Here is a 27,785-nt window from a genome sequence, read left to right as displayed (position 1 = left end):
TGGGGTTGTTTAGCCTGGAGAAAAGGAGGCTCAGGGGAGACCTCATCGCTCTCTACAACTCCCTGAAAGGAGGTTGTAGCGAGGTGGGTGTTGGTCTCTTCTCCCAAGTAACAAGCGACAGGACGAGAGGAAACGGCCTCAGGTTGTGCTGGGGGCGGGGTTAGATCGGATATTAGGAAAAATTTCTTCACTGAAAGTGCTATCAAGCATTGGAAGAGGCTGCCCAGGGAAGTGGTTGAGTCACCATCCCTGGAGGTATTTAAAAGACAGGTAGATGTGGTGCTTAGGGACATGGTGTAGTGGTGGACTTGGCAGTGTTAGGTTTACAGTTGGACTCAATCTTAAGGGTCTTTTCCAACTTTAGATTCTATGATTCTAAACTCTCCTAGTAAATAACAACCTCCACCAGCAGAATATCCACAGATCTTTGTATTACCTTCTTATCAGATTAGCTCTTTTGGACATTTATTCTGCTAAGTGCTAAACCAGCAGAGTGGGAATCTTTAGCAGAAACAAAATGCTGCAGATAGGTGGAAGACTACCAAGAGTATGTCAGGACCAGAAACAGTAATAAATACATGTACTTTGCACGAGGCACGCTTTCCAGGTGTAGAGGCTTTTTGATAACACACAGCACAACACACAGCCAAGAACTGAAGAAATATTCTCAAAAGTATTATGGCATTCATTTACCTTTGCTTGCAGTAACACAACACGAACTTCCTTCAGAGAAACCACCACTCTGATCACACCACCATCTCTTGCCAGATCCCACAGCATTTATATTAGTAATTTTGACAAAACAGAAGGGATTTCAAGCTACTTGCACTAAGTATTTCCCCCATAAACCACACTCGCGGCACTGCTGCTCACCAGCCTTGCTCTCAGCAGCAGCAGCAAATGCTGCTTTCCAGAGCACCTGCGATAAACTACAGCTAACACCATGTCCATTTGAACTTAACAGAAGAAAACCCAGACTGTCACGTAAAAAAATGCCGTTCATAAATGCTCCCTCCAAATTTTGAGGAAATAGAGGACTCGGCTCCCTCTTTTCAGGAATATTCTGCAAAGAACACCTAGCTGAGGCCCAGCTGCAGGTTAATGCCTGGCACCTGTGGATTAAACAGGTTTCAGGCAATCCCTTTGACACAGGCACTGCCCCGAATAGACTAACAAACACCTGAATAGTCAGCAATTTAACCCTTTTTTGCCACCTCATCACAAACAGCGTGACGTGGACCAGTTCAGCCAAAGCTGAGATCCCAAATACAAGTCTGGACGCCCAGCGCGGTGCCCGAGGTATGTTTGTTTACCCGCAGAAGGAGGGGTATGTCCTACTCACCAAAGCCACCAGCAAAGCAGTCTAGAATGGGAGTGTCTTCACAGGCTTGCTCATGGAGCAGAAGGTGAAGATGTCCTTTTCCACAGAACGGCTGCAGCACTCGAAATGTGCAAAACACCGTGCTGCACCACTGCTGCTGCTTCCCCAAGGAGTACTTGATACCATCGCACAGCTGCCCATCAACATGCACTGGCTGGATGCAACTCCGGATGGCACGCACAGTTACAGTTGTGCTTTCAGTTTGGGAAAGCATCTCATGATCAACAGGGCCCTTTCTAAAACAAGCAATCTACCAAATCAACTCCCCATGAAATATTTTGGCTCTAAGGTCAGAAACTATTACTTCTATCAACAATAAAGTGTTTCCTGAGTCAGCAGGAGATCATAAAGAGAAGACTTTCAGGATTTCCATTTGGCAAAATACACTTTTGTTTGGGTTTTTTTTCCTTCCACCTAGCCTAGGAAACCCATCCCTGCCTTGGAAAAAATGCAAATTGCACTTCAAGAGCATACCAATTTCCCCTCAAAATCTTCTGATATAAGGCTATGAACGTTGTTGAACTTAAGGAAGTGTGAAGTACAAGTTTTGCATAACAAATGTTACTGCTCAACATACTGGGCACCTACCGCAGACATGACGACTATAGCCTTCGCTTAATTAGATCATCCTTCTGCTATACAATACATAAAAATGTAACTCTACTGGTATCAGCATAACCATATCGATATAAAAATGTAAAAAGCACAGAAAACTTAGTCACCATTGCATAAGCACCAAGAGTACTTTAAACGCATTAGCCATAGCACCAATTTCCTCTATTGTGAATATACATTGAATCACAAGAACCCAGTACTCCACTGAAGCTCTCAATTACAAATGTAATTTTATTTAATTTCTTCACTCAAACTTAATTTCCTCATTCCAAATCTTTACTGAAAGAGATAGTAGTTAAATGGTTAGAAAAAACAGGAACTGCTCTAGTAGGCAGCTAGAGAAATGTATGTATCAATACAGATATGGAATGTAAATTTCAACTCGTATAGGTCACAACATACAAAGAAGATTTTTATGCAATACAGACTTACAAAACAGTAACAGTTCTCTTCACAAATATTTTCACAGAGTTCTGCACAGCAATCTTGTAGAAAAGTAGATTTGTGCAACACCAAAATAACTTATTGTTCCTTAGTATAAATTATTTTTCATTTCCTAAAAGAAAGAGATAATTTAATATGATTGGGCAGGATCTGACTGGATTTGGTGATAGCAAAATATAAAAGATATAGTTGCTATATGTGGAAAAGGAATATGGCATGTGCTACAGTATTGCAGGGGCTAGTTCTGGGAAAAAAAAGAAAGTCGCCTGCAAGTCTAGTGCTTCTGCTGCTGTATTGAGGCTGTGCACCAGCAAACACCCGCCCTTTTAGTGCTTTCACAGTCAACCAGCAGAAGTGTGCTTTGGTACTTGCACCTATTAAAAAATACCTGCCTCTGTGGGTTTCTAATTTGAGTCTAAAGCCTTCAAAATAGCCTTTCTGATTTTGAGGAACAATCCACAGTTTGGTGTGCTTTGAAGGAGATGCCAGGTAGAAACTAGAAGGATTCACGCTTGATGTAACACAAACTCTATTCCCGATTTCTCTCTCTTAACTGCACAAAAGATACAACTAAAAAAGAACTAATTGCCTAGGCCTAGAAACATGCTTGAATAGTAACATTGATGGAAACGATTTGCAAAGTTTAAAATGACATTAACCATAATTTAAATATTACTATTGATTCCCAGAAACTTCAGTGCTGATGTAGTACAATCATTTTGAAAAGTACGAGACAAAGTGTGGTACAGATAGCACAGATTAAAATTCCCCAAACATTGTAATTCATTTCCATTATGTTAAAGTTATATATTCCTCAAGGATAAAGCTTCAGATGGAAAATCCATTCCTTCATAATATAGCTAGAATGTGAGTTTTAACCATCTTTACTTTAGGTTTCTTTTACATACAGGGATCAAAATAGACTTCTCATTATGACTAAAAATATAGATTTTTAACTACAGAACCCAGCAGCCATTTTTCTGCTTCTTTGCCCTTCCCCCGAAAAAGTCAAGCAAGGTCTACAAAAATAGCAATTGACTTTAAAAAATAGGTTGCTTCTTCCAGCAAATTTAAGTTACATTCAGATGTAATATAGCTATTTATAAGGAACAATGTTGTGGCAAGACATCAAGGGAGGCGTGCTGTGTTCAGTTTCCTTCCGACAACAGCTGCCCACATCAGTGCTAATCTTGGTCTCTGTGAAGATCAGTATCTGGTTTGATATTCATGGTGCCAACGATTGAAATCATTGTAGAAAACCACTATGCTCCCAGATGCCATGCCAGTCATTATACACCTAAGAAAAGCACAAGACCATATTCGTTAGTGAACCACCTCACGTTCAAATTATCGGTCAACACACCGAAGAGTTACATCAATACAGGCACGAGAACCCGAGGCAACGACCAACTTCAACCAAAGACAGCTGGAGCTGGAAGTGCTCCACATACCAGAAAAGTCAGGCTTTAGGGTCTCCCATCTTGGGCTTCCAAGGACTCCAGCAAGCTGCATCTGAATAAAACTGCCATCTGCAGCAGCTCTGACACATTTATGGATCACAAAACATACAAAACACCATGCAACAGTTTGTATGGTTGGCCTGAAGCTACAATTGAGAGTTAGACAACAGAACGGTTTACCAGCATCACTGTCCTGCAAGGCCACTTCAGATTTCTTGGGATTATTTCTTGGCTTGCTTGCTTGGTTTTTGGGGGGGTATTGGAGTGGGATCAAGCCCTGGTGAAGCAGCAAAGTGAGGGAAGGCTAGGAGACGTGTTCATTTCAGTTTTGCCTCCCCCATTTAAGCACACAATCTACATGAAGGAATTGGATGTGGGCACAGGACTTCAGTTGGAAATGTTAGTGTTTGGGTTTGAAAGCAATCTTAAGGCTTTGATTGTTTTGGAAGTTCCTGAAAGCAATCACTGTGCCTTCCCACTGAGGCACTCTTTCCTTCTAAATTCCTTACCCTTGGCCTACTACTAGAGGTGATTTAGGTCTGTTTGAAAAGCCATGACCCTGACATAGCACACAATTACAAGAGTTTCTGTATCGTCTTTTCTACTATCTCATATTAAAGTTTTATGAAAATCAGAAGTATGAAGATGTATAAAATTCTGGCATTTTAGTAAAAAAGCCTCAGAAATAAAAAAAATATTCAGAGTAAAAAGCTGTAATTTTTCCTTCAAAACAAAGACTAAATAGGAGCTCATGAAAACTGCATTTCGATAGTATCACACTATTTCATTTCAAGAGCACCATTTTGATTGTTTTTGTATTAGGTTAAAATGTCTTTTTACACAGTCACTCAAACACATATATTCATGCATACCAAATAAATTACTCCGAGTAACTACCTGTAATTACTGAGTAATTACTCAGTAAAATACTCTGAGTAAATCTCTTCTGAGTTTCTGTCTTCAAACCCAAAGTAAACAGGATCCTAACTTGAGCACATGGATAAGTTTATAGATGTCCATATTAAATTTCAGTTTATTGACATGCAAAGATTATTGTGACATGCCGTTAGTTTAAAGATTCTCTAAATGCAGAATTTTATACATTTCAGAGGTCTAAAATTCAATAGCTGTAACTCCAGCTTTTTAAGTATTTTTAACAGCACGGGCTTTTTAATAGAAAACTGTTTCTTCCAAAATGCCTATAATCTCTAATTATGCTTAACAAGAAGTTGTTGAATGTTTGATTGAAGTCCACAGATTTTGCTGGCTTGGATTTTTTTAAGTTCATTTTATGTAAGTTTTAGAAATGTAGTCCAGGTAAAAAATGTTAAAACATTCAGTATGGACTTCAATAAGTGGAAGGTTAAGAGTCTCAGCAATGTGCTTTACTGCACAATGTAGACTCTCCTAAGGGATTTAGGAGCTAAATGTGCTTGAAAAGTACACAGGAACTCCACTAAGCAAATACACCAAAGCAAACAAAAGTCTAGCCCGCAAGCTAAAAGTGCACAAATGAAATGGTGAACATCCATCTTATAAACAAATAATACTTTTGTGATAAAAATACAGAAGGACTTTTAAGTACAGCCACATTGGAAAGTGTAATGTAAAAATGCAGTAAAAGTATTAACTGATTGCCTTCAGTAGAAGGAATCTTCAAGGAGGGTCATGCTTTATGTGGATAAAATAACTTTTCTAGAAATGAAAATTAATATTTGCTTTAGCAAAATATGGATGTGTGGAGGGAATCTTATTGTGCAATCATTCTAACTGTTCTATTTTTAACATAAAGGTCTGGAATTAGGAATGTGATTTGTGTTATAAGTGAAAGAAGAAACACGAAAAGCCCATGTAACCTCCCACTTCCATGTGACCCACACTGTACATTGGCACAGGCCAATAACTCAAAGTCTGCCAAAGTAAGATTTCTTGAATCACTCTTCATTGCCCCAAAAGCTTAAATCCTGAAAAAGATTATCTGCCCTAAATATGACATGTTAGAAAGAAACTTACACAAGCACAGAATTCTCAATATAATCACCAGGATCTTTGATCCACAGAAAATCAAAGTCAGAAGGAAAACCAAAATACAATTTACTTGTAAGTACATATTCTCTGAAATTCTTGCAAAGACCAGACTTTGCTCTAACCTTTGGTCATACGAGAGGGCCATGGATCGGATTCCAGCATCACACCCTGGGTAAGCAAAAAGCTGCTTGAGGTCCCACATCTGCCACACCATGATGACTCCATTGTCTCCACCTGTAAGCAGATACTGTCCATCTCGACTCAGTTGAATTGCCTAAGGGGAAATCACATGGATATTTGTCAGATAAATACGTGTTGCTCTTATTCCCCCTCTTTTCCTTTCATAAAAAGTTTCATATTGACAGCTGAATACCTAGAGAGAGTTGATATCAATACTTTTGGGAAGTATTGATACTTCCAAGTGATGAAGTTTGGACTTTCTCACAGCAATACCAAGATCTTACACATCTTTTCAATACGGGTCTTAGCAATTACTACTACAGTAACCCTGAAGAGTACAAAATACTTCCCAAATGATGAAGTTTGGACTTGATATCAAGCTTTTGGGAAGCAACATAATTGTTATGTTATTCTACCCAGCAACAGAATTAATGTTATTATGCACAAGTCTCTTAATACATTAGATGTCACTAGTACAGTTTTACCTCACCTGTGATTTATTCCATATTCCAAAGATCTAATACGAGATCAGCTAAAGAAATTTACTCTTCTAATTAGCTAGATTTACAAGATCCAGCAGCACTGGCATTAAAATATAGTACCTGACATTCCCCCAAGGGTCTTTAATACTAGCCTAGCAGAAGTTATCCTCCTTTTCTCTCTGGCAAAGGGCTGAATGACGGAGGGAACTGAAATGTTATACAAATTACAAGAATTAATTTACACCACTGTTTTTGGATTCCTGCTCTGGACTAATAAGATAATGATCCACCTCTCTTAATGGAGACTGTGCTTCCTTTCATCATCTATCCTGAAACTGCCTGTGACAAATTCAATGGCTTATACCCTGATTTTGCATGGATCATGGGGACTGATGGTAAATCTACATTTGAAATCTTTATTTGGGATCCAGATCATGGAGAAAGATTGGATATCATTGGTTTTCACAGTGAAGACTTAGTGAAACAGGAGTCTTCAATCTATTTTGATGTTTCTTGCATGCTGTTGGAAAAATCATGATACATACTGAGTACCTGGAAGAACGGCAACTTTCCTCAGTTACCTGATGACTATACCAGATGATACTATCAGATATTAAGATGACTGGAAGCATGAGAAACATTTCTTAAAGAGGGATTTTGCCAGTTTAAATAAGCCAAAATGTGATTTAAGAGAACAGAGATTGAAAATTTATTAAAATAAGTGATACCCTATGGGGTCAGACAGACCATGAGCCATCTAGCCCTATGTTGTATCACCAACAGTGGCAGCAGGAGATGCTGTGAGGCTTGCCACTCTACAGTCCCTTCCCCTCTACTCCCCAGCACCCACAATCACTGGATCAGGAATATCAGAAAGTATCTCTGTTCGTTCCCTTTAGTATCTATGGACGTGCTGCCCATGAATTTTCTTAATCTCTTTTTGAGCCTGCTGATGCCTTCTGCAGAAAAAAAGAAAAAAAAATGGCAGAAGTTCATTACAGTGTAAAATAGTTTTATCTGTTTTGAAGTGATCCTACTAGTTTCAATGATATGAAGACCCATATGGTCTCATATTGTGGGGTTTCCTGAGTAACAGCTGGGCATTCACTTCATCCGTTGCCTTCATCACTCTGCAGACCTTCAGCATTCCCCACCTCAGAAAACATTGAATAAAACTAGTTCCCAACACCAACCCCTGGAAGACCCCATTACTGACTTTTCTCACAGCAATACCGAGATCTTGCACATCTTTTCAATATGGGTCTTAGCAATTACTACTACAGTAACCCTGAAGAGTACAAAACTCCTTCTGAAAGGAAGATCCTGTCCTGCTGCCTTGCAAAAAAGAAACTTAAGCAGTAGATGATACCAGGCCCTGATTTTATAGCCTCATCCTCCAACTATCTGGGAAAACTGAAGGGTTTGTAGGGTTTTCTAAAAAAAAAAAAAACAAACCCAAAAAACCAAAAAAAACCAAAAAACCAACAACAACAAAACAAACAAAACAAAACAAAAAAAAACCAAGCCCAAAAAGTTGAATTAATTCTGTCGTGTCACTGGCACAGGTTGCCCAGAGAGGTGGTGGATGCCCCATCCCTGGAAACATTCAAGGTCAGGTTGAACGAGGCTCTGAGCAACCTGATCTAGTTGAAGATGTCCCTGCCCACGGCAGGGGGGGTTGGATTAGATGACCTTTAGAGGTCCCTTCCAACCCAAACTATTCTATGATTCTATGTAGAATGACATCAGCACGAGCTACCAGCGAGATCAAGACCCTTAAAACTACAGTTTGGACTATTATTAACAACTCCTGTAAGCCCTAATCTTTTCCTATACTCTCTCCTCCTGTTTCCAGATGCCTCTTCTCAGCTCTTTTTCTGACTTTTGCTCCCCAGCTTGACTTCTGTTTTTTCCCTTCTCTGCTCTCTACTTTTATTTTTGTATGCAATACTCGGCACAGCAGCAGCCTATCATCCTCTTCGTTTGAGCACACAGAACGGTGAGAAACAACTTTGCTAGTTATTTGCTGGATGATTTGCTGTTATCAAAAGGAAAATAAGGAACTTTGCTACTATGAAGCACTATTATTAAACTCCTGATGCTACCTAATCCATCACTCCATTGCTCCTACTTCCAATTCCTATTTTTCCTTCACTCCTTTCTGCCTCTTGTCTTCTCCCAGTCTCTGACAAGTTTCTACATTCCCTTCTCTACTTTTCTGTTCCTGTCACTCTTGCAAAGACCTCTTTCATTCTGTCCTTGGTTCTATCCTCGATTCTACTCTTCTTTGTCCTCTGCTTCCCCATCAGTCCTTCCCCTTCTTCATCTAGGATCACCTCATCACATTTCTTGCCATGGCATTTTTGTGCAGCTCACTGCAGGGGATGACTGGTCGCAGGGGAAAACTCTGCATCCCTGGGCTACAGGTGTTCAGTACAGAATGTAGATGCTAAGCATTATCTACTGAATGCATTTAACCTGAGATTTGTGGATCAGCTAAATTTGGGCAGCTTTTCAACAAAATACACATCCTTCACACCAGGACTAATTCATGATAAATTTCAGCTTCCTGACCCAAGGTAGGGAGCCACAAAACTTTTCAATAGAACAATGTAAGTATGGAGGCTATTCAGAGCAATGGCTTTTAAATTCCAAACACACACGTTCTACAAATAGATTGATCCACTTTAACTAAAACATTGTCACTGGAAGGCAAGGAAATTGCCTCAAGAGGATAGTCTACAAGCAAAATTCCAGCTCAAAGATTTAAATTTAGGAAACAGTAGAAAGAGCTGAAGACAGGATCTCGCAAACGTGTCTCTCTGTTGAAGTATTTTGGCACTTGCAATGTCTGCTTCTACAGTTTTTCAATACGCAAAACTTGTAAGATACTGTGATTTTAAATTCCTCAGGAAAAGGAATTTGTTGGGTTTTTAATATACATAATTTATAGCACATGCACCACAAAAAAGAGGGAAACTAAAACACAAAAATGTTACGTTCGTGCGACATTAAAGTGTTTATACAGACTGCTGACAATCCTAGAAACCAAAATATACAGTGTATGTAAGATACTGCTTCATGAACAGCAATAATTGAAGTCAGACATATTGCACATATGTATTTTTTGTACCGCTGTACTCTATTACTATGATGCCAAATATATCCTTTAAGAATTATATGATGTGCAAGACTTACATTAAGATAGAGTTTCTATATTATATTATAAATTTTGAGTGTTTACTGCAACAACTCCAAGTAATCAGAATGAATCACATTGCTAAAATTTTATTTCACACAATAACTTTAAAATGAATGTAACTGAAATACAAACATATACTGTAAACAAAATATAAAACTGGAAAAAAAAAAAGATGATAAACCTATTCCAGCTGTGTTTTGAATTAAGATGACAACACATACATGTAAATTTTGACACAATAAAGCAGGATACGTGGAGGTTTTTTTTCCAACCATATCTAAGTATGGAAAATTGAATACTAACCAAGGTTAGAGTTCAGTATTCTGAGCTGAAGCTTCTCCCCCCCCCAAAACTAAATGTTCCAACCATAAATTGCTTCTGTGATTGTTTCTGCCAGCCTACAAAAATATGCTAAGCACCTCCCAAAGGACAGCCCCAAGGAGCTTGAAAACTCATTTAGAGACCCTCTTAGAAGAGTATAGTAACTCAGTAAGAAAGGGGTAGAAAACAGACTGAGATAAGACTGTGAAAATTATCTAGAGCTTGCATGCACTGAGTAGATGATCATGAGATCTAACATACCACACACAATTATTAAAAAGATTATTCATTAGAAGCAAAAATCAATATAGGGTGGTTTTCTTCTCTACAGCAATGGCAGTCTCCTAAGGGTATTTTCAAATTGCAGTGAAGACCGTGACAAATAATTATTTGCTACACTTATAAAATTCAGCTGATGAAAATCCATTAACCTTATGGTCATGGTTCACTTGAATTTTATACTTGAGGCTTTTACTGAAGAAATGCTATATTAAAAGGCAAATTAAAGCTATTAATCTTTAACTCTTCCACTACCTGCAAAATGCAGTGGGTTTTGTGATCTTTTGATTATATGAAGTATAGGCTTTGAACCCTTACTAACACCTATGCAATTTTACTAAGTCATTGGCTTGTCATGAAGACAAGATGTTGATTTTTATTGTTTATTAATAAATTTCTCAGCCACTTGCCTATATATATATATATATATATATGAATGAAGGAATGAATGGAAGAAAAAGGTCACCCTGTCAACATTTCAGTTTCATGACATGCCCTTCAAGATTTAACAAACGAAAGGATGCTTTTACTCCCAAGTACTCCAACTGGTATAGAAGACGACATTAATCAATTTTACTGTTCTGCTTTTCCCAAGCGTAGTTTATCTACGATTCTGCTAGGTATGAAACTGAAACAACTCTGCAACTAATCTTTCTCACAACACGAGCTTCAGACTTTCAAATAATCCCCAAAGCGCACAATTTCAGCAATGTTCTAAAAGCTGCATTTCTGACTTGTATTTCCTTGGAAAGTCTCAAAACTTTGCACAAATCCCTTTAACATCTCAGATTTTTGAAAGGCAGTGCTTTGTAAAAAGGCAGAGCTGACACTGTGACAGCCCTGGCTTACAGCAGCAGGAGTCTTGTGGGCACTTCCACATTTCAAAACAGACTCAGGAAAGGAAAATAAATTGGTTCCTCTGGGTGAAACAGCATACAGTCTTTGTTTAGGGTAAAATAACTTTACTTCTCAGAACAAGCAGACTATTTAGAGTTAAGTTATTCATTAAGATACCTAAACATTACATGGTAGATGTACTGCGATATGCCTAAGCTCCACTGAGCAATACAGTATTTAAAACAAAAACAGGTGGAAGGCATTGATTAGACTTTGAATTTCCCCAGAGCGTCTGAAATTTTTCTAGCAGTTTTCTAGCACAAGAATGCAAGAAAGAAAATCAGAATGTTGTTCCAAACATCACTATTGAAAACTGCTAGTTTTGTCAATAACGTTCTGAAATACAGGTCCATAATGACATAGGAAAATAGAAACTAGAATTTTACATTACAGATTCAACACTTATGGCCATAGGAAAATATAAAATAGAATTTTACATTACAGATTCAACACTTATGTCATTTTCCTTCCCTTTTATATCCTCCTCGAGCAAAAACCAATGAAAAGTGTTTGTCAGCATAGCCCACGGGCAGGTAGTATTCATTTTAAATGCCTCTACTTTAATCATGAAGTTGCCACTTGCCTTCTAACATGATATAGTGCAGAAGCACTGGGAAAGACGCTGTAGATTGTTTAAGCAAAAAGCCCAACTGGGACCACTAGGAGAGAAAGAAAACAAAACAAAACAAAATAAAACCCAAACCCCTGTACACAGGTAATTCTGGCCCACAGAGAGCCGAACTTCCATTGCCTTTAGCAACATTCCTAAAGCTGTGGGTACCGACTGAAACACTGCAGAAATTGTTTTAGCCAGCAAGGGATTTCTAGATATTTTACAGATTTGCTGGCCTAGCTGACAACATAATCACAACTGAAAGTGACAGATTATCAACATTATTATTATAAAAAGAGAAAACACTGTGATATGTACTTGCTTTATGGAAAGAACTGGGATGAAGGGTAGGCTGAAAATCTCAAAAGCATTTGTGCAAGGACAGCCGAAGGTGCAATTTCAGAGAATTGAAGAAAGATTAAAAGTTGAAGCAAGAATTTACAGTAATTTGGAAAAATGGCTTGGGAAGGAAATATACACATTCCTACTTCATTTCCCCAGCCTCAAATCTGCACTTGTGGCTGCCATAGCATCCAACATTCAAAAGCCCTCTCACCCCTGCAGACAGCACTCTCACTATGGAAGAGAGACCTACACAGAGAGTTATTTCTGCATATTCCACCACCAACGTATCTGACATTTTGAAAACATAGGGATGCTGGATTAACAGAGTATAGTACACAACAGAGTTTTAGAAGGTTTTAAGTGGAATACACTGAACTACACTGGAGACTTCAGTGGTAATGGAGCATTCACTGTTCAATGTAAGTCTTATAATGCAAATAATGAAGATGAAAAGTCTTTCAAATATATTGACACATTCTTCCATCTTAAGAATTAATATGAATAGAGTCAAGAGAAGAACAGGTGCAAATTTAAAAATGCTCATAATTTTGCACAACATCTGAAAGAATTTCAATAATTCTGTAAAATGAACATGAGGGTGAAGAGGCATTTTCCTTCTGAAACATCTAATCCAAATAAAGGAAAAACTTGAGTTTTCAACTCAAGAGAACATTGGAAATCCCAGCAGCTGAGCTCTTCCATCAGATTAGGAAAGTCAGCTTGGAGGTGTAGTACTGATATATGCTTACAACAACAAAAGTCTCCTCTTGCTGATATTAAATAGTTAAATAGTTTTATATAGGAAACACTTTTTTCCTGTGAGGATGACCAAGCACTGGCAAAGGTTATCCAGAGAGGCTGTAGAATCTCCATCCTTGGAGATACTCAAAAGCCATCTGGACATGGTCCTGGGCAACTGGCTCTAGAAGGCCCTGCTTGAGCAGGGCGGCTGGACCAGATGATCTTCAGAGGTCCCTTCCAACCTCAGCCATTCTGCGATTCTGTGCCCCTCAGACCATGACTACTGGCATAGAGACCATAACTTCAGATAATTCAGGTAGCCTGAATGCTGACCCAGCAATGTGACCTTGCTTCATGTCTCTGCTGCGTTCTGTAACTTTCTACTAGATTTGGTAATGCTCGTTCATTTTCTTCCCTTCCCCTTCCTTTCTTTCTCATTCAAGGAAAAAGTGGGAATATTTTTAATTCAAGGAAAGTATTCTTTTGACGTTTCTGCTTCACTGCAGTATAGCTGGCAGGTTCTGCTCTTCTTCATAGGTACTATTTCATAGGAACTGTCAAAAGACCTGCATTTTGTGTTATCAAATAATTTCCATAAAACTATAAGCTTAAAATGCCTCCTGCATAGTTTTGGACTTGCTCCATGTCTCTTGCAGCTAAAGATGTGGAGCTGCCTGCTCAGCAAATGCCAAAGGGCTAAAGAGTTGAAATACAGACACATGCCTATAAACTTCCTGAAGTTCAGCACAACACATGCTATCTTAGGCTAAGATGAAAGAATGTAGACAGATGCCAAAAAAGGGAAAGCCAACATCCAAACCAGCATGTCCAACAACCTCCTGCCTTCAGACTCAAAAGTAAAGCAGTAGCCCAGCTTCTCCTGGTCAGCAATTAGTAATATTTGTATTCTTCAGTTCAAGAAAATGCCTACAGGATATTCCCTACTATATGAACAGAGTTATTTTAAAATTAAAACCAGTACTATTAGGAGTACATGGTCCCCTTAACTACAATTTTTTCAGAATGCTGCTATTATGGTCTAGTACCATATATTTCTATGGCCTGGCTGCAAAAAGAGTCTCCACACAACTCCAACATTGATAGCTTCTCCCGATACTGGAACCGTCAGTCCTTAGCACACATTTGAGTACACTCACCTTTATCTTATCATCTGTTTCCATTGTGGCTTGAAGTCTCCCATTCACACTGAATACACAGAAGAGTCCGTTTTCATAATATATGACACAGTGGCCTTCTCTTGAAGCTTGAATAAGTTTTGGTCTCAGGCAGTTTTCAGGACCTTCTAATGTTTCAGGACCTTCTAATGTCCTCAGTAGATCTCCATTCATAGAATGTATGAGACACGGTCCTTCTAGTGAGACAGAATAAAATCTCTAGTTACTGATTTATATGCTCATTTAAAGACATCATATATCAAATAATAAGTCATGACTTCTACTTAGGTAATCACTGTTATAATACATTATAATGATTTTTTATCATGTTTAAGTGGATAGCCTATGACTTTAAGGGTGCCAGAGAGTAAAATGAACAGCTTATCCCTTAAAAGCTTTGTATTAAAGTATTTTAGAGCACCTATCAAGACTAGTTAGAGACCTAACAGATTTTCTCTTGTGGATTTTCTTTTAAAACTGGTAGTAGTTAATTTTGAGAGTACAAAAATAAATGTACTGAATCCTAAAATGAGATTTTCAAAATACGAAGACACACAGAGGTAAGTGTAATGAATTTACATACGGAGGTACTCTAAAAGTGTATATTCTCATATTAAGATTTTAACCCATACATGATCCACTAAATACTTGGTTTTTAATATAGTTGGACAAATACCTGATTTGCATGTAAGCCGCAAGTGTTCACATGCATTAAAACAGAAATATGCACAGGTGCATATGGTGAGTACACCCAACTTTGAAAAAGTGTCTCTTTGAAAAAGCATCTCTTACTTCGGAAACACTGAAGTAGAAAGATCCTAATTCTAAGAAATTTCCAGTTTAAAAATAAGTGTGGACCAGCAAATAGGAAAATGATAAACAATATCCATGGAATCAACACCATTCTTTACAATTTGCCTGCAGAAAGCAGGTCTTTGAGAACACAAATTGGGCACATTACAGGCTTTGTAGCTAAGCTCAAAGAGCCTGAACAGAATTACTACAAATTTTAGTTGGTAGTTTATTTATAACCTTCATCAAACAAGTAAGACAGCACATCCTCTTTCTCCTGAAACTAATTTTTGCTTCCCTTTCTGAGAAGTTATCCATAACAAACATTCTTCACCATCCTGGCAGTCCAGAGCTGTATCCAACTGTATACTATATGCAATTACACTGGATAAACAAACAAAAATAAATAGTCATCAGTAGGCTAGAATAGGGAAACTGATGTGGTTGCCTCTTCTTGTAAATGTCTGAATAATCCTCAGTTTTAACATGTTTAAAAAGAGGTTTCAAATTCCACAGCAACTAAAAAAAGGTTAGAAATAAAACCACCATAAAGTTAATAAATTCTGCCACCTGAGACTATATTCCTTTTTGCGTTAGGATTATAGCTTCATGAACAGAAAGAAATGACAACAGCTCTCTTACCTTTTGAACCACTTATTACCAGGCCAAGTTCAGCACAAATGGTAGCACAGGTGATCTCATAGTCATGTCCTGTCAAAATAGCTCGAGGAGTTGCAAAATCACCTTCAATGAAAAAACAATAAAAGCAAACCTTTGTTACAATCTATTTCTAACATCACTGCTTTCAATCACTGAAGCGTCTTCAGTTTCCTTGCTCTTTGAGTTCATGTTCCCTACAAATCACTTCTATCTACTGTTTGCATATGGTTATTCTGTACTCATACCTACATAGTACAGCAGCAGTATACTATAAGGATTCAGCCTGCACATTTAGTAACGCAGGTTAATGTAAAAGTCAGGTGTGTAGGAAAAACAAACAGAATTTGGAGCACACAGATTTGCTTTTTCCCCTCCCTCCCCCTCCCCCTCTATTTTCTTTTTTCGTGGAGGAAGAGATCATAGTCAATTACTACCTCTTCCTCTAACAGGCGTAAGTAAACACAAGTGTCTCTAATGACAGGTACTGAGAGGAGACACCTACAGTGCCCAAAGATGAAGTAAAACATGCATTGACTGATTTTATTTTAATCTAGTAACAGTGTTGAAACCTCAGCCTGATGTCTAGTTCCTTGTAAGAACGCGGAGCTTGGAATATAATCAGTATGAATTTCAGATGAGTTTGCAAAATCAAAACACCCAAACCCAATGTTAATTACCACTGCTCCTATTAGACATTTTCCTGCAACAAGAACAAATAAAACTGTATTTTTCTGAGATTCTCTTTGCAATCAAACATATATGGATACCATAAAGAAAAAGTAATTGTACAACTGGCACACTGAAAGGAAAAAAAAATTATTCTCCAGGTCAAGACACAGAAAGGGTAGGCAAATGCTATAAAGCTCTTTAAATAGTTTTATAACATCACTCACAGGTCATTCGCTGGATCATCCTCTTCAAGAATGCTAGCATTTCATGGAAATTACAATGTTATTTTTGTATTACCATATAATTAGTTCATTCATAGCATTTTACGAAGCATTTAAACTCTAAAGAATGTATCTTGGGCAATGTTATCATGTAGTTTCAAAAAGGATGAGACGAGTTTTTAAGCAGCAGGGAATAACTGCACTTCACAATAAAAGGTATGTGAGATACCAACAAGGCAGTAAAGCAGTGGTAAAATCAAACCTTTTTTAACTTCAAAAACAGGAGATGGTTTTGCAGAGAGACAGAGTAATAATAGGGCCAACTGACTCCACTGGTTACTAAAGTAGCAACATTCAAATTGTATTTGGGGTTGTAACTTTTCAAAAGATAAAAACAGCATAATGTCATTAGTTTGTCCACATAGAGCCGTAACAGTACGAGCAATACGGGTACTGGGTCTTACTAGAAATTATGGAAATATATTAAAATAGGTAGCTACCCAGACCCTGCATGGGTACAGTGAGAGACTTCTGTGGAAAAGAAGTGTAGCTCTGGGCTTGCATAAATAAAAGCTTAGCTTACTCTCAATATTTTATATTTTTACTCAGACCATTTGCAGCACCTCCCAGAGTGTCCATGTAGCTACCACATTCAAATGGCTTTGTAGAAAAGGTCGTAATCTATGACAAAGTATCAAATCAAGGATTTTGACCTTTCAAAATTTGATTTATTCTGCAGCTACTGTTATAATCTATAATTTATATCCACATTACAAAATCTTGAAAAGTAAATAAATCTGTTTCTTCTTAGATATATACATATACACTAAATATATATGTGTGCATGTACACACACACACGCATGTATGTTATCAGCATTTTAAATCTGAAAATGCTTTGGAGCAACTTGCTGAATTGTCCCTAATCTCTTAATAAATAATCATTAAAAGCTATTGCTTTTGTTTTGTATAATGTTTGGCAAAACACACTCAAAGCCAGGAAGTATGGTAGACGGTTCAGAAGCAAAGGAAAAACTCGCAACAAATTAGAAGCATAAGGGTAGACTTAATGACCTCTAGGTACTTCTCAGGTGGCTGATCCCCTGAACGCTCACAAACCTTTTAGAGAAAGTTTGCTCTATTGAACTTTCCTCACCTAAACATGAGGCAGGCACCTTAGAAGATTCATAAATGAACATTGTGTAGACAAGCCACAAACTTGCAGTTTTAGGGGAAAATGTAACAGCAACCGTAACAGTCTTATTATCCAGTAACAATTTAATTTTGTTGACCCAATTCTTTCTCCCTGTTGTCCCCAAGCCATAAAAAACGCTCTGTGCATTTAAAGCTCGTGTTAGTTTGTTTTCTTTTAAATGAGATGCCTACATTAGCAAAATTCTAGAATTCTGGTTTTATTGCTTTATTTTACTTTCTTTTGCTTTCAGAAATTGCATTTAACGCATACTTGCATAGATCAGCAAGGAATTATTCAAACTATATACTACACATGTTAATGAAACTTTTGAAATCAGAGAAGTTTTAAATGTACAACATTGTAGTGGAGGTAATGAATATAAGATGTCGGAGTTAGAAGGACTTACAAGAAGCAACGTCTGAACAAAGGTGGTGCAGATAAACAAAATCCTTATAGTAAATTTCTTGCTTACAGGACCTACATTACTGTAGGCTTTACCTACGTTAGGCTGTCAGCAACTATATACATAAAATGTAGAAGATACAATTCTTAAAACAAGAAGTAGAAACTGAGCATATATATTTATCACAGTCCACAGAAAAGTAAAATTACACAAGTAATGCTCACAGTCTTTTTAGAATTCGGACTTGACTTCAAACATGAAAGAGTATAAATCTACAGGTGGCAGGATCAGTGTTTCATAAATTATATCAACTGTTTATTAAATTACATTTGTTCTAAAGAAACACTTTAATGCAAAAAAGACATAGAAGAAATCTGAATAGTATCTTTAAAGAAATTAGGACTTGAATAAATACTGTAAAAGAGGAGTCCTGTGAAAAGTCAGGCTGACTCCTTTGATAAGAATGTCAAGTATTTAGGGGTTTCCAAGCCTCTGATTTTCCAAATAATGGGGTCAACTTAAAAGCTGGTCATAGAGCAGAACAGATTTCTTTAAAAGCTTTTAAACTGTTATTGCTTCAGAAGATTGTCATGGTTTTCAATAATGCAAAGAGAAAATTTTATTTTGTTGCTGGTTTAAGGGGCACCACTTCAAACTTTTCTAAATTGTTTTAGGGGAACCAGCTTGCAGACCTTTTGAAAAGCTGGGGAAGTGACTTCAAAGGGAAAAGAGTCTTTGTCCGCTAAGCAGGTTTACGACCACTGATGCAAACCCTAAGGACTGAAAAGAATACTCAGTGCATCTTTATGGAGATCCTTAAGGAAGATGAACAAGTCAAATGAGATTAAAGATAGTTCAAATCCTAGCACTAATAACCAAGACACAACAGTTTTACAGATGTGCTTTTCTCAGCATGGTATATAATAATATCCTTAGTATACCATTGCTGGATTGCTACTTGAAGTTGAATGCTGTAAGAATCTTAATGCCACATTCACATTGCAACAAATGTCGGCAATGATTTATTTAAGCCACAGGAGGTATACGTAAAGTTATTTTCCAGTAATGGACAGAATACTTTACCTTTACAGTAACCATTCAAATTATTTCAAAAGAACTCTCCTACAGTCCAGTAAGTAATTTCTGCAAAGCTGTTTTCGCATAGAAAATAACATATCACTCTTCCTTAAGTGACTAAAGTACATTTTAAATCATAAAATTCAAGCTTCAGAAGATAAAAGAAGAGCACATGATATCACGTCAGCTTATGGTGATATTTCAGTGAAAAAATGTTAGGCGTTTGGAAACTACATTTAAAAAGGAACAGCAGGATTATAGCAAAGTCAAAACTTTCTTCTAGTTTAATGACATCCAGAAGAAGATACGCCTTACTGGATAACAAGAAATTGGTTTGTATTGCTGGGTCTTTCTCTGCTATTTTTTCAGCTTCGGCGATGTTACAAAACAAAACAGGATCATGACATTTTAAATCCATCAGTAAATTCCTAGAAAGACCACTTTCTAAATTTTCAGCACTAAGCCGTAAGAGCTGAGCCAAACATAGGAACTCATTTAAAGAAAAAATCTCTCCCTAAAAAGAAATCAAACTAAAGATCAACTGAAAAACTTATCTCACAATGAAATATGATACACACTTCCTACTATTTCTGGGTGAGATAATATTATGCAACACATTAAAATATAAAATATTTGAGTATGCGCCTTTTTATGTTTTATGCTGAGAAGACAGTTAATTATGATAAGTCACAGACAGCCAAACAGTCATTTCTAAATTATTATTCTACGATTGCAGAGGCTGTAGGGCACTTTTAAATTATTTATGTGATTTTATGTCAATATAAAATCCGAATTAAATAAAACATCAGTTAATCCAACTATCTTTTACCTACTTCTTGCGAAAATAAGTGATTGAGTACTTTCTCAGGAGGATACATCAACCAAACCAAATTATATATGTAAGAAAAGTCTTTTAAAAATAATTTTACAAATTTCACAATTTTGAAGTTGCTTCGTATGATAAAAATTGAGGAAAACAATAAAAGGTTTGAAATCAATTTGAGAAGTACAAATGTACTTACAGAATATATGACATTTGGACAAAAGTGCTTCCAGCAAAATGTAAGTAAATCAAGAAAACTAATTTGCTGCTAGGCCTCTATGTTGATTATGTAGCAAGTTTCAGAGTTTAATTACATAAAAGTGATGACTGTCAATTATTATATAAACTCTGTATATTAACATTATTTATAGATCACACAGAGTGAACATTTAAATAACAGCCAACTGGTTAAAAACCCATTTCAGGGGTGCAGAAAGGCTAGCTCTTTGATGGATGTGAGATCTTACTAAAGCGATACCACACAATATTACTGAAGTATTCATAAAACTTCAGTTTGAGTATTTTTTCCTTTGTAAATATGCATTTTTATGTAACAATGTAATCTTTTCATATTATATAGGAACTTCATTGTTGTCCGGTTTGTCACATGACACTCCATCAGTATTTCCTCTAATTCCTTCAAACTACTTCCCATCTGTTCAGACTTTTTTTACAACAAAAAGTACAACCTTATGTCTAGATGCAAGTTTTGTTTTTGCAAAAAACATTTCAACTGTACATTTTCTGAAAAAGGAACAATATCTTTGAACAACATACCATTCTATCCTGAAGCAAAATCTAAAACCATAAAACACAGAAGATGCTATAGTGCTGTTATGTTTGTTCAGTAAAGAAAAAAAATATTAGATTTATCTTATAGAATTCATTTCTGCAAATATAACACAGGAAAGGCTTACTGTACTCCCTCCTGCAGTCACACTGTGCAACAAGTGACTAACATTTATTCAGTACTAATATGAGATTTTTCCTACACACTGTGTCAAGAGAACAGGTTCACTATGTTTCCAAAATAAACACAGCAAAGAAAAAGATTTAACAGGCCTTCATGAACTGGATGTTACAATTCAGAAGCCAATAATCCCCAGTCTCTTAATTCCTACACCATGTGCAATGCGAAGCTTTCTGGAACAAGTTTGCCCTTACTTGGGATTCATCTGCTGGAAGTCCTGGAAGTCATTCGGCAGGACTCCTCCCACTGAATACAGACCTTTTTGAAGCCCCTGGAAAGTATCTGCAGGTGAATATTCAGGGTCAGTGTACACTAATATTTTAATATTTGCACCATCCCGACTTCATAAACTGCTACTTAAATATCAGCTTTGAAGTTTTAAAACACTGACATTTTTGTTAGAGAATGTTCTAAACCAGCTTTATGAAGGGGCTTTTTTTGTTTATGCTAAAAAAAATAATCTATTTTCTTCATATTTCTCTCTTGTGGTTTATAGTTACAACTACTCCATTACCTAATGAGTCCAAGAAAAAAAAAAAACCAACAAACCTCAGCAGAAAAGGAAAAAACCCATCAAGCAATTATTTCGGTCAGAAATAGAACCTACTGTGGAATTGTTGTAAGATAAAAGACATCTTACAATGTGCTGAAACTGACCACTAGTTGAAACTTATCTAGTATTTCATACCTTGGGCAGAAAATAATCTTGAGATGAGAGGTTTCATATGAGAATTCAGCTCAATTGGGCAGTTTTTTATATTTTTTTGGCTATTAAAATAATATATTAAAGTAATTTATTTTTGTTTAAAATAAGAAAAATGTATCACTGTAAAACAATACTGTTCCATAACAGCATGTATAAAAGTCTGTGCTTTAGCTATTTGATTGCTTTTGTAAAGTTAATTTCAAACCAATGCACCAGTAGTGTATTGCACTAGACAGATGCTTACCACCTTTACATATCGCTGTAACTGGGAATACCGATGGCATACACCAAGTTCAGAGCATATGTAAGTTAGCTGTCTTTTTAAAAGTAACTGTTTTAAAACAGGTACTTCTTCAATGAAGCAGGCCTTAACTCTAATTACATATAGTATTCTTGCATTCAGCAGAGTAATGCTCATCTCTGTGATGCTAGTGTTCACAGAATTTAGATCCAGAAATACTTACAAAATAATTTCCAACCTGAGTCAGGATTATTGTATTGACCAAATAATTTTTACAACATTTAAGTTGGTAATTTTATTCTAGACTATAAATTATTATATCTTCTGCATTACTCTGTTCTGTCTTACATGGTATAGACTTTGAACTGAATGGTTATTTTTCCGAGCAACCAAACGGTAAATAAATGTGATATACTAGTACATCATCCCACCGCTATGCATATGGTGCACATTAAGGTTGTATTCATTTACCATATGAATATAATTCCTTTTACCACATCAACTTTTAGTTACAAGTTGTAAATATAGCATTGTTTTTCCTGGAACTCAAAAGTCTGCATTACATCATGAAGCACTAAATATCCTTATCCTTCCGGAGAATTTCATGCATGTAGTTTTAGTGACACCTGAAGCTGGATACCGCCAAAAAAGCAGCATCCAAACTCTTTCTCTGTTTCCAGTCTTGAAATACACACTGCCTTCACTTGCATCTGGATTGTGCCTCAAAACTTGCTCTACAGTGTTACCTGCAATTACGTACTCTGATTGACAAATCCTGAAACACAAGCTTTCTTAGCCAGTTGAAAACAAGGATGATACAGATGCTGCGCTTAACACTGTAGGACATACTTTTAGCCAAAACAAATATTTGTAGCACACAAACTTGCATGCTCATCAGTACCAAATCACTATGACTAAATGCTTTCTGAGCCACCAGTGAATGCTATTGCAAGGTCTTTTCAATGAAGACCTTGTCCTCATATCTATCTATGACATGACTTTCTTGGCATTATATAAATACAAAATTATATTGCTTATGCAGCTCACTGCAGATTTCCAGATATACCAGAATTCATCCACCTGTTATACCTCATCTTTTTTCAGTTTAAATATTTGGAGGCTAGAACCATCGTTTATATGTGATTTATAGAGTACTTGGAGGAATGAGGCCTCAACCTCTTTGAGGTATCAATGTGTTACAGTTTAAAAAAGAAACGACAGTGACCTTTTGTAGCTATGTAATTTAAGGCTCTGTTCTAGATTCATGCAGGTAGTCCCAGTACCTGCTGCACTGGCTACAGCGGTGCCCTGTGAAGATACATGGAATTGTAGAACCAATTACAGCATCAGGGCCTCTGTCCATTAAGCTTTCATGATGGCTTTCAAGATTAACATCAAATAATGCAATAAATGTTAGGTAGAAGAATATTAAATAGTTGCTACCCTTTTCAAAACATGTTACGGATACTTTTCTAAGCCTTGTGGTTCTTCTCTATGAAATAAATTTTACTGAATTTGACTTACAACAGGAATAGAAAAATTTAATATTGCACTTGCTAAAGCTCTAGTAAAAAAGAAAAAAGTATTCAATTTCTTTTTACAGTCACACTTAACAAAACACTCCTGACCTATTTCTATTTCAGTTCATACATTAACCTTAACTTCACATTGTATTTTCTCATTATAAGTAAAAGGATAAAAATTATACTACAAATGAAATCAATTCTTTTTGGCACCAAATATGTGGAAAAAAAAAATATTTTAAATATTTTAGTAGGCAGTGCTTTGGAGAGTCAGTCCCAAGATCAGCTTTCAACTCAATGCCAGCAGATGGTGCTAAAGGATTCTTGCTTTATATACAATATTGTGCTACTCTGTCCAGCCATTTTTGAGAAACAAAGAATATTTGTTATGTCTGCAGTTAAACAGTGTTAAAATAATATTGAATTATTTACTGGGGTTTTTTTTAAGAAGGACTCACACAATAATATAATGTGTGTAGGGGTAAAAAATAAATGTGCTATTGAACACCGAAAGGAGCATATGCAGACTGTTTTTAAACTCTCAGTGCTGTACTATCATAGAGCAACACTCTTTTAACAGACTGACTACAGTGAACGGCATCTGTAGACTTAATAGCTGCAGCAATTCCAAACATATTTTAGTATTTGGAGGCTCTGCAAATTTTTAGCTATTGTGCTAGACCACCAATTGACAGAAATTAACAATAATAGCAGAATTTCCATTACTAACTAACATGATTACTGATTTATAGACATTTTGATACCGCTACTACCTAGCATGATAAATGCAAAAAGGAACATTGACAGATAAGATTTTTACAACTATTTCCCAATTAGTTTTTTTAAGAAAAGAAGCTGTTATGCAAATTACTTCCAAGAATTTTTACTTTTTTTTTTTAGGAAATAATCATTAAAATTCTAAATGAATATTTATGCTATAAACATTCTTTAGAAATGTGGAACCTTATCTTCTCTATTATAATTGGTTTTGAAACTGAAAATAAAAGTCCAGATCATGCAGAAACTTGGGAACCAAGATGTAGGTTAATTCAAGATGAGGATAAGGATGGGGGAAGAAGGCAAAGAGGGTTTTTTGCTACTAAGTTAACAGCAGACATACGACCTGCCTGAAATAAGTGTGACTATTCACTGTGTACAGAGGCAAGCACGTATACAAATATTCATAGAATTCAGGTTTACAGGATTAGTGTGTCTGAGTACAAAGAAATTATTGCCTATGGCATTACTCTTTAATCAAACAACACAAAGATGCTCACCAGGTCATATTTTCGAAGTTTAAATCACCTGCATTATCCACTTAAATAATTAATTATCAAGCACTGACTTATAAAAAGTTTAAATTTTCAAACTGAAAAATGCGTGTAGCAGCTGATGAGATACAGATGTTTTATCTTTTGCTATGATTACTAATACAATTGAAACTAATGCTTTCTCTAGTCTCAAGACCATAGCTTTAATTTAATAATAATGTTAATTGGTAAAAAGTCTTTCAGGTATTCAAATACTTATTTAGGAATTGTAGCTATAAAAAACCCAAACAAAATACAGCTTCTTTTAAAAGTAGTTTGGATAGTAGCTAGACTGTTCTTCAGCAAGACAGGAAACTGGTGATTAAATTTTGAATCCTTTGGGAGATTTCATATTTTATAAATTGAAAAGATTATGTATTTTAAAAATTTGTATCTGAGGAAGATATTCTACATGTTAGCAATAGTAAAATTGTTCAACGAATCCTCTCAATTACATCTCACAAATCCAGTAATTGGTTTTTTTAAGTACGAAATCACATGCTTACATTCACTCATGTGCCCTGCTACACAGCTACACTACTAAAAGCATTTAATTTGTCTAACACACTTCAGAAAACCTGAATATAGTACCCTCTAAAAAATATAAAACTATGCAATGAAAGCACCCCCATAATCCTTGTGATGCAAATGTGATACATACAGGGAGTAACATTTTCTAGTTTTATGGGCTAACATAAAAGAGGTAATATAATTTGTTTTATTCACATATGTGTGGGTGATCAATGCAATAACTCAGAAGAGAACACATTAGTATTAGTAGTAGTAATACAGTTATACACAGGTTCTACATTTCATTAGTACTGGATACTTTTCTCGGTTAAGCCTTAATTTCATTAAGAAAATCAAATTTCTAAATTAGGTATCTTTTTGTTTTCCAAAATATGAACACTAAAAAATAATTATGAACGAATCTGTAGATATTTTGAAAGCAATAGAACAGTCTCTTCATATTCTATTAATACAGTGCAAGAATAGCAGAAAAGCACTTATCTTCACCTCGACTATGGAAATGCGTAGCAATTTGTAAGCACAAACCATTTTATAAGCATAAACAATATTAAGACAATTAAATTCACCACTGTAAACCTCCCCTCCAAGAAAGTATATCCAAACAAAATAAATAGTGAAAAAACAAAAACTTTGAAGACATAGATTGACATTCACTAATCTGATTGGCCTCTACCTGGTAGGCATAGGTGAGGGATTATTAAGAAGCAAGACTGGAGAAAATGGGATATTCCAACTACAAAGACATTTGTTGGTAAAGGAATACAAGTATGTGCGTAGCAAGCAATTTAGTGACAATTTTTAATATATAAGCAACAGCTAGAGATGACCTTCTAGATATGACTATAACCAATATAGCAAAACAGATCAAAAACATGGTGGTGAAAGGAACTTACATGAAAGGGGTAAAGATATGAGAGCGTTCAATATGCTTTATAAGGGCAAGAACAAGGACAACAGGGTAATTTTTTGAAGTATTTTGGGAAGACAGGTTTCAATAGATACGGCACATTGTTCTGTAAGATCTCACGGGAAGTTAAGTCTACAGAAAAACAAAGGAAAATGTAATAAGGATACTAGCGAAAACCGCTCCAATGCAGCAGGATAAGACAGACAAGAAAATACCAGCTGGCACAAGTGAAAATTGTCCAGTGACTGTAAACACAGGAAAGTCAGGCAAAAAGACCAAAATAAGTGAGATTTTTCTGAACCAGTGTAAGAGAGAAGGTATGAGCAAGCAGGGACAAAACCAGGATAGCCAAGCATAGATGAGATGCAACTAACAATGACATGAGGAATAACAGTCATTCTATAAACACAAAAATATGTTATGTTTTCATCAGAAATTGGTCTGTTATTAAGAGCAAGCAATATCAATAGATGATGCCATGCATTTGAAAGTATTTCAGTAAAAGTCTTCAATAAAAAGGCCAACTGCAGTCAGGCAGCAAACATAAGTAAAAGCAGCAATGAGAACTGTTGTCTCAATTAGAGAATATCTAAATGAGGTAAATGTTTGGAACTCAATTGGCCTGATAATACTGATTTGAGGATACTGTGAAAATGAAACTAAATAATGCCAGAGTTGTAACTGTTGTTTTATGGATATTGGATAGTTTTGCAAGACTAAAAAAACAATTGTGTTGTTTAAGAAGCAGGAAAAGGAAAACTGAGTAGTCTGCTTAATCCCAACAAACAGAAAAAACACTGGCAGAACATTTATATTTTTTTATATGTATATACACACACACACGCATAATTTCCTAGAAGAAAACAAGGAGATAAGTAACAGCTGATTTGGATTTGTTATGAACAAATCATGTCAAAGCAATTTTTTTCTTGCAATGGCAGAGTAACAGGACTTGTGTTCAGGGAGACATCATACATTTTGACTTTGGTAAGGACTCTGGCACTGTTTCACATGGGCAATTTCTTAAGGAAAATAAGGAAGCACATGTTTAGAAGATGCTACTATACATCAGATGAAAAGCCAGCTGGAAAGCTATACTCAGAAAGCTATTAATTGTCAAAATGGTAAATGTATCGATGGGCATTCCTGGGCTGTGTACTATCTAATATTTTCTTTAATTACCAATTTGATAGAATAAGACTGCAAATTACATTTGCAGACATGAGTTGCTGCAAGCTTGCTGGAGGACAGGATGAGAATTCAAAATGAGTTTGACAAATTGGAGAAACAGTCTAAAAAGAATACAATTCAGAAAGTTTAAAGACAAGATTCCACAGTTAAACTACACACAGGAGGAGAAACAACTGAGTAGACAGTCATTCTTCAGAAAAGACTGGAATTTATATTGGCTCATACACGTAAAGAATTAACACTGTCATGCTGTTTTGAAACAAACAGATATCCCATGGGGATGTGAGAAGTACTGGTTTGTAAAACAGGTTGTTTTCTACTTATTACTGGAAAGGCTTCAACTGCATTGCTGTGTCTACTTTGACGAAGACAAACAATTTAAGAGGAAAGGAACAAAAAAAAAC

The 27,785-nt window shown here is 36.2% G+C and overlaps 1 protein-coding gene across 1 annotated transcript in view; it reads right to left on the bottom strand.

Moving 5' to 3' along the window:
- Positions 1-2,215: 2,215 nt before the first annotated feature.
- Positions 2,216-27,785, bottom strand: part of LRBA (LPS responsive beige-like anchor protein) — a 423,640-nt gene continuing 398,070 nt past the window's right edge. Inside the window, exons 53-56 of the mRNA XM_009280244.2 lie at positions 15,598-15,699; positions 14,146-14,360; positions 6,051-6,202; positions 2,216-3,737 (exon numbers count right to left, since the gene is read on the bottom strand). Of these exons, the coding sequence (XP_009278519.1) occupies positions 3,647-3,737; positions 6,051-6,202; positions 14,146-14,360; positions 15,598-15,699 (560 nt within the window). The 3' untranslated portion in view covers positions 2,216-3,646. The remainder of the gene's footprint in view (positions 3,738-6,050; positions 6,203-14,145; positions 14,361-15,597; positions 15,700-27,785) is intronic.

The sequence above is a fragment of the Aptenodytes forsteri genome, unplaced genomic scaffold (genome assembly GCF_000699145.1).
Source record: "Aptenodytes forsteri isolate BGI_AS27 unplaced genomic scaffold, ASM69914v1 Scaffold227, whole genome shotgun sequence".
In the NCBI taxonomy this organism is placed as follows: Eukaryota; Metazoa; Chordata; class Aves; order Sphenisciformes; family Spheniscidae; genus Aptenodytes; species Aptenodytes forsteri.
Note: the sequence above shows the minus strand (reverse complement) of the source record. Positions and strands in the feature narration are given on the sequence as shown.